The sequence below is a fragment of the Gekko japonicus genome, unplaced genomic scaffold (genome assembly GCF_001447785.1).
Source record: "Gekko japonicus isolate JY-2015 unplaced genomic scaffold, Gekko_japonicus_V1.1 scaffold4067, whole genome shotgun sequence".
In the NCBI taxonomy this organism is placed as follows: domain Eukaryota; kingdom Metazoa; phylum Chordata; class Lepidosauria; order Squamata; family Gekkonidae; genus Gekko; species Gekko japonicus.
In genome coordinates, this window is record NW_015161531.1 from 10,262 (window position 1) to 25,986 (window position 15,725).

The 15,725-nt window shown below is 44.8% G+C and overlaps 1 protein-coding gene across 1 annotated transcript; it reads right to left on the minus strand.

Annotated features, from left to right (window-relative positions):
* Window positions 1–2,961: 2,961 nt before the first annotated feature.
* On the minus strand, window positions 2,962–15,215 carry LOC107125811 (zinc finger protein 331-like). Its single transcript, XM_015429272.1, has 7 exons — window positions 15,141–15,215; window positions 14,444–14,548; window positions 10,128–10,257; window positions 9,091–9,281; window positions 8,395–8,524; window positions 3,469–4,601; window positions 2,962–3,219 (listed from the first exon to the last, which is right to left on the minus strand). The coding sequence occupies exons 1-7, from the start codon at window positions 15,213–15,215 to the stop codon at window positions 2,962–2,964; spliced, it is 2,022 nt and encodes a 673-aa protein (XP_015284758.1).
* Between the last annotated feature and the right edge of the window lie 510 nt (window positions 15,216–15,725).

The window sequence follows — 15,725 nt, forward strand, 5'->3', positions numbered from 1 at the left end:
GATCAATGGTACACCAAAGTCTGGGACCTTTTCATAATGGAGAAAATTACGGACCACTTGAGGCAAGCTGAAATCAGCCCCAAATGCTCTTATTTTGGATCCCATTCTTCGATCATGTACTGTCAACAAACATCCAACCTCATAAACAAATTTACCTTAAATTGCTCTTCCTCTGATTATTCTCTTCCACTTGCTCAAATCTTTGGGCTTAATAGTCGCCATGAAGACTAGTAATTTTAGTCACCTTATATATACTATAAATCTAACAGACACATTGCTTGTCTCCTTTTTAATATTTGAATTTATTAGCCAACTTATTCTTGTTATATATGTACTGATAAGCAACACACTTCGGAATTTGGCTGTTTCTTATAATGTTATGTACTTCTTTTAATTAAAAAGGCAAACATTAAGGAATTATTATAAAACATCTGGAGGAGAAACTGGCTAAGGAAACAGCTGGACCATTAGGTGAACATGGAACCAAAGGAGTACTAAAGTATCCTGACCTGAATAGCCCAGGCTACTCAGATCTTGAAAGATCTCAAAAGCTAAGCAGGGTCAGCTATGCCTAATATTTGTATTGGAAACCTCCAAGGAATACTAGGGTTGTGACGCAGAGGCAGACAATGGCATGTCTCTTGCCTTGAAAACCCTACAGGGTTGCCATGAATCAGCTGTGACTTGACGACACTTTCCATCATCAAAGGAGGACCAAGGTCCTTGCTGACATGCTAACTGAATTCTCCTCCTCTGTCTTCACTGCTGAAGATATAGGACAGATACAGGTTTCCGAACAGAAGTGTTCACAAGAATGAGGATCTGGTCAACTTCCAGACAAATTGCAAACTAACAAATCACTGGGACTAGATGGCATTCTGAGATGAGGTTCTTAAAGACCTCAAAAGTGAAACCCCTGATCTTCTAACTAAGAGATGTAAGACGTCCCTAAGATCAGCCTCTAAACCAAATGACTGGAGACCGGCCAATAGAACACCCATTTTTTAAAAAAGGGATATGGGTTGGACCCAGGAAATTACAGGCCAGTTAATTAAATGCCTTTCCCAAATAAATTGATGGAAAGCATTATTAAAGGTACAATTTTCAAACAGATGGTTGGACTGGATGGGCCATTGGTCTGAGACAGCACACCTTTCTTATGTTCTTAAATATAATCAGCTGAATCAGAGGTTGGGTAAAGATGCAGAGATGTACAAAATCCAGAATATTAGCGTTTTTAGTTTTGATGCCATTTAAGATTACATAGATTAACATACATACAGTAGGCTTACATCTAAAATGCCCCACCCCTCCCAAGACAGGAAACTTTACCTGAGAACAGGTTATAACATTATAAAATACAAATGAGAAAAACACAAAGCAGGTCATTCATGAATCCATTAGCAGGACAACACATGGTCTTCAGTAGTCTTCTAGCAAATTTTAGTCATTTCAGTTGATACTTCTAGATCTCTGGAGCCTTTTCCCAGCTGCTATGAACTGAGTTAACTTCGTTGGAAACCATCAAGGAGCTATTATTCATCTTCAGACTGTGGTCCCATCCCAACCGTTTCACATGCCAGGTTGATTTATGGGTCCAGTTTCCTCAGGACAAGCTGGATTTTCACTTCTGTTTTCCCAGTTGAGAGGGAGGACCAACATTTCCAGATGATTTCTTCCACAACTTTGCTCAAAGCTAAGCCTTCTAAGCCATGGGATGAAATGGAACAAGTAGCAGATATTTAGGTGTCCTCAAATCTGACCAAGGATTATCATCCCTGGGCCTCTTCAACTGCAATAGCTCAGCCATGGGAGAGAAGCTTGCATCACATTAACTGGGCTGACAAGCATGGATGATCTCGCTATGATTTTGAGGGGGGAAATGCTGAATGCATTTGATTTATTCATGCTCTCAAATCACATACAACAAGCAACACTCAACCAACAAATATGCAAGTACCTGCTGTCCAGGCAGGATACACCTATTCAGTTTTTACACAAAAGAGTCAAAATGATCAAACACCTGGAAAGTAAAACTGGCAAAAAGTTATGAAGCAGATAACTCAAAAGGGGGGGGGAATCAAAAGTGGTATTCATTATTTCTTTGAGTAAGTTTGCTGAACCTTGGAATATTGATCTGACGACAGTTCATAGAAAAGAAAAATTATGATGCCACAGTAGCCGCAGCTTTCTGGAAAAGGTGTAAGAATCACTTTGAACCTCAGTTAAAACATTCTTGTTAAGCAATCACATTTACCTTTATATCCCAGATGGTTATAAACAAAATGATTTGTATATGGTGACTTATATTTTAACGTCAGCTAGAATACTACTAGCTAAATGTTGGAAAATGGAGAAAACTCCTTCAAGAGAAGCGATAGTTCAAAGATTGTTGAAATTAGCGGAAATGGACAGATTAAATGTTGTTTTATTAGGAAAAGATGAAGAAATTAACTTAAAATGATGGATAAGAGTTTACAAATGGATAGAAAATAAGCTTGATGAATAGACTCGAAAAAATTTACTATGACCAAATTGTACTGTTTATTTCATTAAAATCCTATAAATAAATATATATATTTTAAAAAACCAAATTACCTTTATGTTCCTTAAGGCCTTAATAACTTTTTCCAAAAAAAAGGATATTGTAGCCCTAATGGATACAGAAGACAACATCTTAAATTTGCAATTGGTCTCCAAAGGGGAGGACAGAAATTTAATCTTCAATATGACACCTTTTCTGATAAAGTCAAGTTTTTTCCCACTGGACAATTATAGCAATCTTCACTTTGTAAGCATTAATCATTGTCACTGCTGCCTTTGTAAGCAATAATAATTGTCACTGCTATATAGAGTATAGAGAAAAAGATGTATTTTAGGTCACCAGGTAGTGCTACAAGCATTTGTTTGAGACTGAGGAAAGGAATGAGAGAAGGGAAATGGGCATAGAGATTAGTCTCATCAAGGCCAGGTACCATAAAACATATCATGACCACAATCTGGAAAGGTCAGCCACTTTAACTGGTTTCCCACATCTTGAGATTTGACGGCTATTCCCCTGTGTGACTCTTGTGATATAAGGTAAGGCTTCTGCCCACACTCCAGCCATGTATACGACCTCTCCCGTGTGTGAACCTTTTGATGTGAAGTTAGATGGCCATTCTGAGAGAAGCTCTTTCCACACTCCAAACATTTATATGGCTTCTCACCTGTGTGAACCTTTTGATGTGCAGTTAGGTGGCCATTCTGAGAGAAGCTCTTTCCACACTCCAAACATTTATATGGTTTCTCCCCTGTGTGAACCCTCTGATGTGCAGTTAGATGACTATTCTGATAGAACCTCTTCCCACACTCCAGACATTTATATGGCTTCTCCTCTGAGTCAACCCTCTGATGTGCAGTTATTTGGCTCTGATCAGAGAAGCTCTTTCCACCCTCCAAGCATGTATATGGCTTATCTATGTGAACCTTTTGATGTCTACTTAGAGTGCCATTACGAGAGAAGCTCTTCCCACATTCCAAGCATTTATATGGCTTCTCCCCTGTGTGAACCTTTTGATGTGCAGCTAGGTGGCTCCTCTGAGAGAAGCTCTTTCCACACTCTAAGCATTTATATACTTTCTCCCCGATGTGAACTTTTTGATGCCTACTTAGAGTGCCATTGCGAGAGAAGCTCTTCCCACATTCCAAACATTTATATGGCTTCTCCCCTGTGTGAACCTTTTGATGTTTAGTTAGGTTACTGTTCTGAGAGAAGCTCTTTCCACACTCCAAGCACTTATATGGCTTCTCACCTGTGTGAATCTTTTGATGTTCAATTAGGTGGCCATTCTGAGAGAAGCTCTTCCCACACTCCAAGCATTTATATGGCTTCTCCCCTGTGTGAACTCTCCGATGTACAGTCAGCTGGCTATTTCGATAGAAACTCTTCCCACACTCCAGGCATTTATATGGTTTCTCCCCTGCATGAACTTTTTGATGTGCAGTTAGGTAGGTATTTCGAGAAAAGCTCTTCCCACATTCCAAACATTTATGTAGCTTCTCCCCTGTGTGAACCTTTCGATGTGCAGTTAAAGTGCCATTCTGAGAGAAGCTCTTTCTACACTCCAAGCATTTATATGGCTTCTCGCCTGTGTGAACTCTTTGATGTACAGTTAGCTCACTATTCCAATAGAACCTCTTCCCACAGTCCAGGCATTTATATGGCTTTTCCCCTGCGTGCATCCTTTGATGTCTAGTTAGTGCATTGTTCCAACAGGAGTTCTTTCCACACTCCAAGTATTTATACATTTTCCAATATGTTTTAATACTCTTGTATTTTTTACCACTGGATTTGCAGCCAAATAGTTTTGCATTGACAGGATGATTATGCCTTCTCTTTCTCATCTGTACTTTATTTTGGGTTGGGATCTCAGGCATCTTCCTGCTCTGATGGGCAATCAGTTCCTTCCTCTGCTTCTGTTTCGCTTCCCTCTTAATTCTCTGCTGCCTCTTTAGTACCACTTGATCCCCAGATTTTGCTTCCACATACAAATCTTCATATTTTTCCAGAATCAGTCTTCCTGGTTCCTTCTCACCCACCATTTCCCTCAAATCTGCACCTGGAGAACAGAGACAGATATTAAATAAGAACAAAAAGGAACTAATAGGTACAGTTGGTACTGAATGGTATTTTCTGGAATGAGAGCTGTGGGCATGGGGGGGAAATCTCAGCTATATATAGAAGCACAAGCTAGGATGTCTTGGAAAAGGAGAAAGTGGAAGCCAGAGCAGGAGGGAGGAAATTCCTTCCCTCTGTTGCCCACAAGTTGCTTGCTTCTGTTGGAGAGGAAGAACAGACACTAAACATCAAGGTTACACTTCTCAGATTATAGTGCTAAAGGTTACAGTGTCTTCTGGTGTTAATTTAGGAAGCACAAGGAGAGACATTGGGAAAATATTTCATAAAAGAACTGGATTTTATTAAATAGTTTTGTTTACAGAAAAGAAAAAATGGAAATGCTTAACTGTGATGGTTGGAGCTATGGGCAGACAAGAGAGATCTTTCTACAAATCTGAAAAACGCCCAAGGTTTATGTCTCTCTCTCTCTGTGTGTGTCTCTGTCTATCTCTCACACACACAAACCTTTGGGGCCAAATTATAGAAGCAGCACCTGTACCTTTAAGAATCAGTGGTTGTTGCTAGGCAACCACACAGTATTAACAGTTTAAGCTTTGGTTAGTAAAAGGCAGAGTGAGGGGAAGGGTTCTTTGCAGGGCTTTTTTGGCCTTTGAGGGAAATACTATTCACAGCCATGCCCGCCAGCAAAAAACAGGCAACCTGCTACTATGCAGCTTGCTTGACTTACCCAAGCTAAACTGCTTGCTGCTGTTCCTCTGCAGTCACACTGCAAAAGCCAGTGTGGTGTAGTGGTTTGCATGTTAAGTTAGAATCTGGGAGAACCAGGTTCAAATCACCATTCTGCCATAGAAGCTCCCTGGAGGACTTTGGGCCAGTCATAGTGGGATGGAAAGAAGGGGGGAATGGAGCCTTTTCTTAGTGGGAAAACTCCCTTAAACCAAGGACTCCCTAGAAAGGAGCTGGTGATGGCTGACACCACTCAGGGGCTGCCTGAGAACATCTACAATGACCTTTAAGAATGGTTCCTTCTAGCGCGGTACTCAACAGAGTATTACAAGAGTATAAACTGTGGAGAACACCTTATGGAAAACTGCATCTGTGCAGACTAGTACATCAGAAATACCCCACAAATATAATTTGAATGTATTAGTATCACTTTTGTAAATTTCATATTTATAACATTATTGCCATCGTTAAAGAAACACTGAGCGCACTTTACAGAGTTCCTGTGGCTCTATCTTTTCAGAATTAAGGTTTGCCCAAGGTCATCCAGCAGGTGCAAGTAGAGGAGTGGACTCCAAACAGCCCCGTTGCCAGAGCGACGCACAGCGTCACATCCTGGCGACGGCGGGTGCACTGCGTATTGCCGTCCCCCACGGCAGGGATCCTGTAAAGAGCTGCAGATCCCCCGCCAGCATTTGGTAAGCCTAGGTAATTTAGATGTGGGCCTGGTTCGTGTCTGGCTTGGTTATTACTTTGACCTCCTCTGAACTGGCCTAGACACAGCAGACCATTACAAGGAGAAGCAGTTCTACCTCAAAATTCAATCCCCAGAACCTGTCTGCAGCATCTCTTGCCTGGCTTCTTTTCCCCCACATACCGCCTTCCTTCCTTCTCAGCGTTGAGAGACAGCAAAATGCTCACAGGTGACTCCGATTTTCCTCTCCGTCAGGATATGCCTGGAAGTTTCCATCAAACTCAGAGGATTCTACTCCAAGGGGTGGTGCCTCCAGAGGGCCTCAGGAAGGGGCCTCTCCCAGTCCTGTAATAAAAAATCCTCCTGCCTTGAAAACCCTTTGCAGTTGCTATTGATTTACCATGGAATTTCGACAGGCAAAACAGGAGCTCTGCCACTGAGTAAATGTCCCTCCTCTACTCTTGCCTAATCACCAAGACCATTTCTCCTCTACTCTCCTCAGCCTCAGTCACTCAAGCAAAGGAACATGGGAGAGCCACTCCATGTCAGCACAGAAAGGATGAAGAAGTTTGCTTACAGGAACCTAACTGGACATTGCCAGTCTCTCCTAATCAGAGTCCTCCTCAAAAACAGATTTCTCTTTATGGCATGAAAGTATTTAGCACTTTCTCTTTCAGGCACTGTAAGATTCTCGGGTGTGGGAGCTTCGTTCTTTCCTCTTTGGCAAATGGAAGTGTGTCCTAAAATTCAAGAAGGTCAAAGGAAGGACCTACACCCCCCCCCCCGGGATGCCAGCCTCCAGGTGGGACAACTTAACCACTACACCAAACTACTTTATTTATCTGCCACCTTTCTTCCCAATAGGAACCTAAGGCAGCTTACATTGTTCTCCTCTCCTCCATTTTATCCTCACAACAACCCTGTGAGGCAGGTTAGGCTGAGAGTGGTATTAAAAGGATTACATCATTTGTCATTTAGCCAAGTAGTTCTGATAAGAGCTGTTCTTGAAAAAAGGGCCGTTTCTGTCAGAGCTCTCTCAGCCCCACCTACCTCACAGGGTGTCTGTTGTGAGGAGGGGAAGGGAAAGGAGTCTGTAAGCCGCACACCTTTGGGTAGTGAAGGGCGGGGTATAAATCCAATCTCCTCTTCTCTCTTCTTCTTCTTCCCAGTCAGCCCATCCTTCCATGCAGCTACAAGGAGCTTCATAAAAACAATACTGCCATTGAAGTGAGCTATGGGGTTGACAAGTGGAGTGACTGGGTTGCCGTCTAGTCTATATTACTAGATGGATCTGCCTGTCTGTGTTCTTGTGGGAGGCATAAGCATATAGAGCAGAGGTCCATCAGTGGCTCTTCGCCACAAGGTCTAGAAGGAACACTCTGATTGGGGCAGTGGTGCTCTGTATTCTTGGTGCTTGGGGGGGGGACAACAGTTGGAGGGCTTCTGGAGTTCTGGAGTTTTGGGCCCGCTGGCGGACCTCCTGATGGCACCTGGGTTTTGGCCACTGTGTGACACAAGAGTGTCGGACTGGATGGGCCATGGGTCTGATTCAGTATGGCTTCTCATGTTCTTATACCTCATCAGAAAACAAGGTTCGCACTTGAGAATCGGCCACCATTTTTAGGATGATTATGGGAGTAGTGGTACAAAAAACAAAGGGAATCGCATTGTCCTGGCCCAGATTACCTCCTCAGTATCCCTGTGGTGTTTGTAACGGAAACAAAGGTTTACTTGAGAGGAGCCATGAGTCACCACAGACAAGGAGGTTGACAGATGTCTTCTGTACAAAACAAGGGGAATGTCCCTGAGCTATCAGAGCCAGTGTGGTGTAGGAGTCAGACTGTCTGACTAGGATCAAAGAGACACAGCTCCAAATACCCAGAACTCTTCCATGGAAGCTTCCTCAGTGGCCTTGGGGCAGTCACAAACACTCAACTGGACCTACCTCAAAGGGGTAGGATAAAGTACAGGATAATAGAATGATGGAAACTACTTTTGGAACCCCATTGGAGAGGAACACAGGGTATCAACAATATAACTCCCTCTGCCATTTGCAATGGAAGTGACAGTTGTCTGTCTGTGGCTGGCAGAAATAATCAGGAAATACATGAGCACAGCAAGCTACAGGGCTAATGAGGAGAAAAAGCAGGTCAGACAAATAAATAAATGACTAATAAACCATGGTGACTGAAGAGAACTGCCATATTCAGAGGTGGTAAACCCTGAGTACCTGTGCTGGGAGGTAGCATCAAGTGAAGGCCTCAGCCTCTATTTCCTGTTGGTTTGGCTCTCAAGTGCAACATGGTTGGCTGTTGTGAGAAACAGGATGTTAATGATAAAAGGAAAAGAGCCTTACCCAGAGAGGTCACGGTCTCATAATTTTCCTCCATCACTTCCCAGAAGAGTTTTCTTTGGCCTGGATCTAGCAGAGCCCATTCCTCCCCTGTGAAGCACAGGGCTACCTCCTCGAAGGACATTAAGGATTGCTGAAAGAAGAAAATATTGCCCAGTTGATCATCTGTTCCTGTGCCTGAGTATTCAAGAAAGAAAGAAGAATCCCATCAACCAGTCATTTGATTAAAAGAGCACAATACATCAAACCAACAACAAGAAAATCAGTTGTTCAGGAGTCCGACAGATATACTGAAAGTCTCCAAGAAAACTGCACTTCTGTTGGTCAAATTCTCTTAAAACGAAGAGTCATTCATTCCATCCACACGTTTTTTCTATCCCCTCCCCTCCTCTCTTCTTGCCCAAGGTCTGTTTATAGGGTTGCCAAGTACCTACCTCAGTTCGGCGGGGGAGACTTGTTTCCCAGCCGGACCATTCCGGCACGTAGTACACACGTGTGCCACAATGCTGTCGCCCAGACGTGACGTCAGCACGCGTCGCCCGGCAATGTGCCCAGCATGCTGACGTCACATCTGGGCAACAGCATTGTGGCGCATGCGTGAGCTACATGCGGGACTGATCCTGCCGGGAAACAACTCTCCCCCACCAAACTGAGGTAGGTACTTGGCAGCCCTATCTGTTTATGAAATTAAAAACTCACCTTTCCTGCGGACAAGCAAAAACCAAATTCTCCCTCCAGCTGGGCAGAATGAGGAAGAAGAGAGTCCCTGCTGAATTCTAAGTTCCCCAAGTTTCCTCCTCTCTCTCCAGCAAAAACCACTCTCTGGTCACCTAGAAAAGACATGGTGGACCACTCTGGTGCTCCCAAGTCCTTCTGGGAACTGTAGTTCCCTGCAAGAATAATAATAATAATAATACTTTCAATTTATTAATCGCTTTCCCCAGTGGGTTCAAAGCGATTTACAGTTACACATTTTAGACAGGGGGCTAACAATGTTCATAGGGGATAGGGAAGACAACATATATTCATTTAATTGCACACATCGTCACTGCACGGTGTAAACGTCTTCTGGCTTGGCTCAGTCATTTTCCAAACGGCTGCTTGTCAACCAGGCTTCAGGACCCGTATGTCAAATCACCACACTGCCACCGCCTGGCCAGAAACATCCACTGCAGGGATTTTTGTAGCCGAGAAGTTCTTCCACCCTTTCCGAACCTCGACCAGGACGTCCCGACCGTCAGCTAACACCCTCCCACAAGGGAGATTGGTGTGCCCACCCTCTCTAAGGTGTGGTTCCCATTTTATCTACTCGCCAAAGCTTTCGAATCGCTGGGTGGACGATGAGCTGGGGACAACAGGCTGGCTGCTCACACCAGCGCGGGGCTCGAACTAACACAGTTCAGATGTTAAGACAGTGGGATATACCCACTGTGCCACCGCTCCCCTTCCAAATGGAATAATAAAGCTGAAGTATCTAAGAACCAAATGGAATAACAAAGCTGAAGTATCTGAGAAGGTTTTTTCTCTTATCTGTCACTGTGTAGGGCAGCTTCATGTGATGGCCCACTGCAGGAGGGACCAGCTGAAGAGATCCTGGACTTTCTTCACCTCTATTTTCTCGCTTGAAAAGGGAAACCCAAATTTTCAGACAACTTCTGGAATCAAAGGGGATCAAAGGAAGGTGCCACCCCCTCACTTCTCTTCCTTGGTCATAATGAAAGGAAAAAGGTCCTTACCAAGTGAGCCCACAGTCTCGAAGTTCTCCTGTACAACTTCCCAGAAAAGTTTTCGTTGGCCTGGATCCAGCAGAGCCCATTCCTCCTGCGTGAAGGACACAGCTACCTCCTCAAAGGACACTGGGGGTCTCTGAAAGAGGAAAAGATGGCCCAGTTGATCATCTATTTCTCCCCTGCACATTCAAGAAGAGGGAAGAAGTCTGTAGGCCACCCACTTCATTAAAAGAATGTGGTACACCATACCAGCAGCAAGAACAATTGCATTCATTTTCTTCAGTCTCTGACAGTTATAGTATACTGCAGGTCACCAAGAAACACACTCTGAAAATTGCACAGAACTGGGCTTCTGTGTTACCAGTCAGTGCCACCCCACAGAAGGGCAGTTGGTTTTCCACAAGGAATTAATGCCACACACCCTTCATATAAAAATCACTCCAGATAGAGATCCAATCTATCTCATATGCCTGGCCTAGGAATGACCCCACTAGGAATGAAAGGCAGGCACAGCCTGGGAAAGAAACTATCTGGAAGTGTAGCCCAGATGGGGCTGGCTATAAAGCAATCTTCTCCGCTCTAAAGATAAGATGCATGTTTTACATCCCTGGGTTTCTCAGGAAAACAGAGCCTTATTTTGGATAAAGTTCTTTCATCACTGGTCACATTTCTACCCTGGTCATCTAGAAGAAGAAGAAGAGCTGGATTTATACCCCGCCCTCCACTCGGCATCTCAGAGCGGCTTACAATCTCCTTCCCTTCCTCTCCCCACAACAGACACCCTCCCCATAAAAACTGGCGCACATAAAAACTGGCACTCTCACTGTTGCCCCCTCTTGCTAAGCCAATTTCCCCAATAATTAATTAATAGACCATTCTGGGCAACATCTGTTAGTCAAATTCACTTAAAACTCGAGTCCAATGAAATGTAAGAAAAAAAGAGAAACTATTGCCTGTACAAGTATCTACTATACTCTATTGCACATTTCACCTAAGAAATAACACGAAATTGTATCTGTACAGAAAGTTTCTGCTTTCAACATTTTTGTGTGCAGAAGTGTTCTGTGTTACTCTAAAGCTGGCCCAGTTAAGGTCACCATGTCTTTTGTTCTAACAAACCTAAAGTCTCCACTGGTGGATCTCCAGGTGGCACCTGGGTTTTGGCCACGGTGTGACACAGTGTGTTGGGCTGGATGGGCCACTGGCCTGATCCAACATGGCTCCTCTCATGTTCTCATGTTCTTACCCAAGATGGGTGAGACAGGCCGGGCACAGAATATCCAGGAAAAACCTACGGCCTCCTGGACCTTTCCAGATACCGACGCATGAGGGACTGCAGTTTGTACAACACACGATTCTTGAACTACAAGTCAGCTGCTGCATCATCTCCACAGTTTGGGGATTTGAAAGAAAAGAAACTGTGGAAGAGAAAGGTAACCACAAACATGTTGCATAAGACTTCCTTACTTCAGATGAATGTTTGGGTGTCACATTGAAAGAACTAAAGGAGGAGGAAGAGGATTATTCCTATCGTTAGTAAGAAGAATAAACTCAGGCTGGTCGTACAAAACACATTCAAGTGTGTGAAAACAGATGTCACCTGTGTGCACAGGTCTTGCCCAGGAAGGAAAACAGCTCTCTCTTTGTGTCCCAAGTTTCCCCCATAGCCAGCTCTTTGTCTGGCATGTACTAAAAGGAATGACAAGATTGCCCATTGCAAACGATGGGAGAGGCTTGAAGGCCCATTGGAGATGATGGGAACCAGGCACACCAATTGACTTGCATGGGTTCCTTTAGAACACATTACAGCACCAAAAAATGCAATGAAAATGCAGAATGGGTTTTCAGGCAATGCCTCTGGGCCCTGATAGGAAGGAAGCAGAACTGGACATTGGAACTGGAAGGGGAAGAGGGGCAAAATTTAGACTTGCCAACAGAGGAGGTGGCTGGCACCAACATCATGACTCTGCACCAAAACAACGAACAGACAGAACCAACTGAGGCGGAGCTGATGGGGGAATAACTACACACTTTCAAGAAAAATTCATTACAATGTAAGGCATTTCATTCCGCTCTATGGTCTGTGATTACATTGCAGAGCACTGATTCTAACCCCAGGAGTCATTATTCCACTCTGGGACCTGGCATTCCAGTCCCAAAACATTTCTGCTTCTCCCTGGGGCTGTCATTGCACTGGGAGGTGGGCGTCATTCCAGCTCTAGAATACTTCTTCTACTCCCAGGGGCTGTCATTCCACTTGGGGGTCTGTCATTTCAATCCCAGAATACTTCTGTTACCACCAGGGGCCATCATTCCACTTGCAGGACTTTCTTTCCAGTCCCAGAGCACTGATTCTATTCCTAATCATTCCACTTGGAGGACTTTCTTTCCAGTCCCAAAGCATTGATTCTATTCTTGGGGACTATCATTCCATTCTGGGGCCTGTCACTCCAGTCCCACAGCAGTCTATTGGGGCCCAGAGACATCAACTGAAGCCACATTTTGCATTTTCATTGCAACTTTTTTGTGCTGCAGTGTATTCCGGTGGGGTGGGGTGGGGGAGCTGTGGCTCAGTGGCAGTGCATCTCCTTGGCATGCAGAAGGCCCCAGGTTCAATCCCCAGCATCTCCAGTTGAAAGCATCAGTTAAGAGTTGATGTGAAAGACCTCCATCCGAGACCCTGGAGAGCTGCTACCAGTCTGAGTAGACAATATTGGTCTCGATGGACTAAGGATCTGAATCAGAGTAACGCAACTTCATTTGTTCGTTTCAAAGGAGCCCATACAAATCAATCGGCATTTCTGGATCCCATTGTTTCCAATGAGCCTTCAAGCCTCTTCCACTGTTTGCAACGGGAAATCCTGTCATTCCTTTCAACACACCCTCTTTGTCTGTCTGTCTCTCTCTCGTGCCGTTCATACACGCTCTCTCTCCCCTCCCTCCTCCTCCCGCCCAAGATCTCTTTCGGAAATCATACACTCACCTTTCCTGCAGAATTCCTGTGAAATTCCATGTTTCCAAAATTTCCTTCGTTCTCGCTTTCTAGGAAAAACAGTCCTGCTAATTTGTGGATGACAAGAACGAGCCGGGTGGACCTCTCCGATGCTGGCACGGCTTTCTGGGAACTGTAGTTCCGTTGCTACTACCAGGACCGCACGGAATAACGCAATGCTGAAGTATTCGGGAAGAGAAAATCCCTTCCCTGTTCTGTCGATGCGTGGGGCAGCTTTCTCCCTGCATGACAGACCAGCTGAAGCGATCCTGAAGAGAGACAGAAAGTGACGGGGAAGAAGGAAGCCTTTTTGCCAAAAAATCTTCAGCGTCGGCTTTGTTCTCCTGCTGGGAACTACACTTCCCAGGTGCCCTTGCGAGCCCCAAAACGGCCCACCCAGGACCACCTAGGCGTGGGGACTGAGTGTTTTCCCCAGAGCGGCATAAAAAGTTCAGACAGGTGGGTTGGAACGCTGACACCCTCCCTCTGTTTGGGGGGTGTGGGGTGATCTGAAGAAATCAAAGAGGGATTTTCCTTTTCACGAGATGGAGATTTTTGGGTTTTGCATGTCAGTGGGAAAGGCGAGTTTAAACAAAAGAGATCTTGGGCATGAATGGGCAGGAGAACACAAAAGGGGGGGAAATGCTTGAACTAGGATTGCCAGGTCGCGCCCCTCCCCGCTGGCGGGGGATTGGGGGGCGGGTAGGGTTGCCATATCCAGGCTGGGAAACTCCTGGAGCTGTGGGGATGGAGCCTAGTGGGGTGCGATGCCACAGAGACCATCCTCCACAGCATCCCTTCTCTCTGGGGGAACTGATCGCTGCAGCGTGGCGATGAGCTGTAATCCCTGGGGAGCCCCAGGTCCCACCTGGAGGCTGGCATCCCTAGCTTGAACTGGGTGGAGGAGAAGGGAGGGGCTGCCTCAAGCGGAAAAGGAAAGAAAACTGTGTTTCCAGCTCTGGGTTGGGAAAGACCTGGAGATTTGGTGGGGTGGAGCCTGGGGAGGGCAGCATTTTGGGGAGGAGTCACAGGGATGCCAGCCTCCAGGTGTGACCTGGGGATCCCCTGGAATTACACCTCATCTTCCAAATACCAAAATCAGTTCTCCTGGGGGAAAATGGATGCTTTGGTGGGTGGGTGAGAGATAGAGAGATGATTTGACTTCGCCTGTTCTTTAAACACACCTAAAAAGTTCTATGTGGCCATGTTGAGTTCATTCCTATTACTAATAGCAAGAGCAATTCACCCCCTCCTTTTCCTAATTTCAACTCAAAATCCGACCACTTCTCCTTATACAGCAGTTTGTCAGCCATATGATTCCCATTATTACCTTCCCTTTTAAGAATTTCTCTTGAGATGCAGAAGTATCCTTGTCGTTGAAGGGCAGGCAGTCCAAATTGCTGTTATTATGAAATGCACAAATATCTGGAAATATCTGTGAAGAAGCATGTTTGTAATAATCAATACTGCCAGCATCTCTCTATTCCCCCCCACACTCAGGATCAACATCTGAATGGGCCTTAGTAACATAGAGCTGGAAGGGATCCCAAGGGTCATCTAGTCTAACCCCCTGCACAGTGCAGGAAATTCACAAATACCTCCGCCCCAACCACATTCCCCTAGTGACCCTCTTGAAAGAGCTCTCTCATCCCCACTTACCTCACAGGGTGTCTGTTGTGGGGAGAGGAAGGGATGGAGATTGTAAACCGCTCTCAGACTGTATAAAGGGCAAGGTATAAATCCAGTCTCCTCCTCCTCCTCCTCCTCTTCTTCTTATATAACCATCTGTTATAGGGATCCTGTTTTTTTTTGGGGGGGGGAGGTGGCACAGTGTCACTCCATATAAAGATTTTGGATTGTATTAAATAGATAAATAGAAATATATCTTTACAAAGTAGGTGAGAACAGAGGGAGAACATTTTTACAGAGATGGAGAAGTCTGAAGGGTTTTTTGTTCAGGTTGAGGTGTGTTCCACTTAGTTATCTGCCCCTTGTCCAATGCAGGGTGGTTTATTTGTGGCAGTTACCTGTTTCTCCACTGTGTTGTGGTGCCTTTGTGCACTTGTTTCCCCCAGATTTTCTACAATCTTTCTATAACACATTTTGCATTGAAGTTTTGGGAAAGTTCGCTACAAAGCCTGAATGGCTGATTTGTGATTGGAAAAATTCAGATTTTTCTGGTCTTTGTGGCAGCCACTTTCCCTGTCCTCACAGCAGTCATTTTCACCTCTGAGGTGGGTCTTCTTGTAAAAATAGACAGTAGAATATCTTTGTGTCTGTACTGGTTTTTTAAACTCCCAAGTTTCTATCCCCTTCTCTTGGTGATATGCTTCATAGGCAGCCACACCAACAATGGGAAAACCAACCAATCCCATTCCTGTGAGGAAGACACTTTTTGAGGGTTAAGATAAAAGATAAAATAAAAGGTGGACCGAAAGTAAAATATGACCACCCAGTGTGATGCAGCAACAAAAAAGACTAATGCAATCTTGGGGTGTATCAACAGAAGCATAACAACCAAATCGCAAGCTGCTGTAGTCCCGATGTAGACTGCATTGGTCAAGCCACACCTGGAGTATTATGTGCCATTCTAGAGGCCTCACATCAAAAAG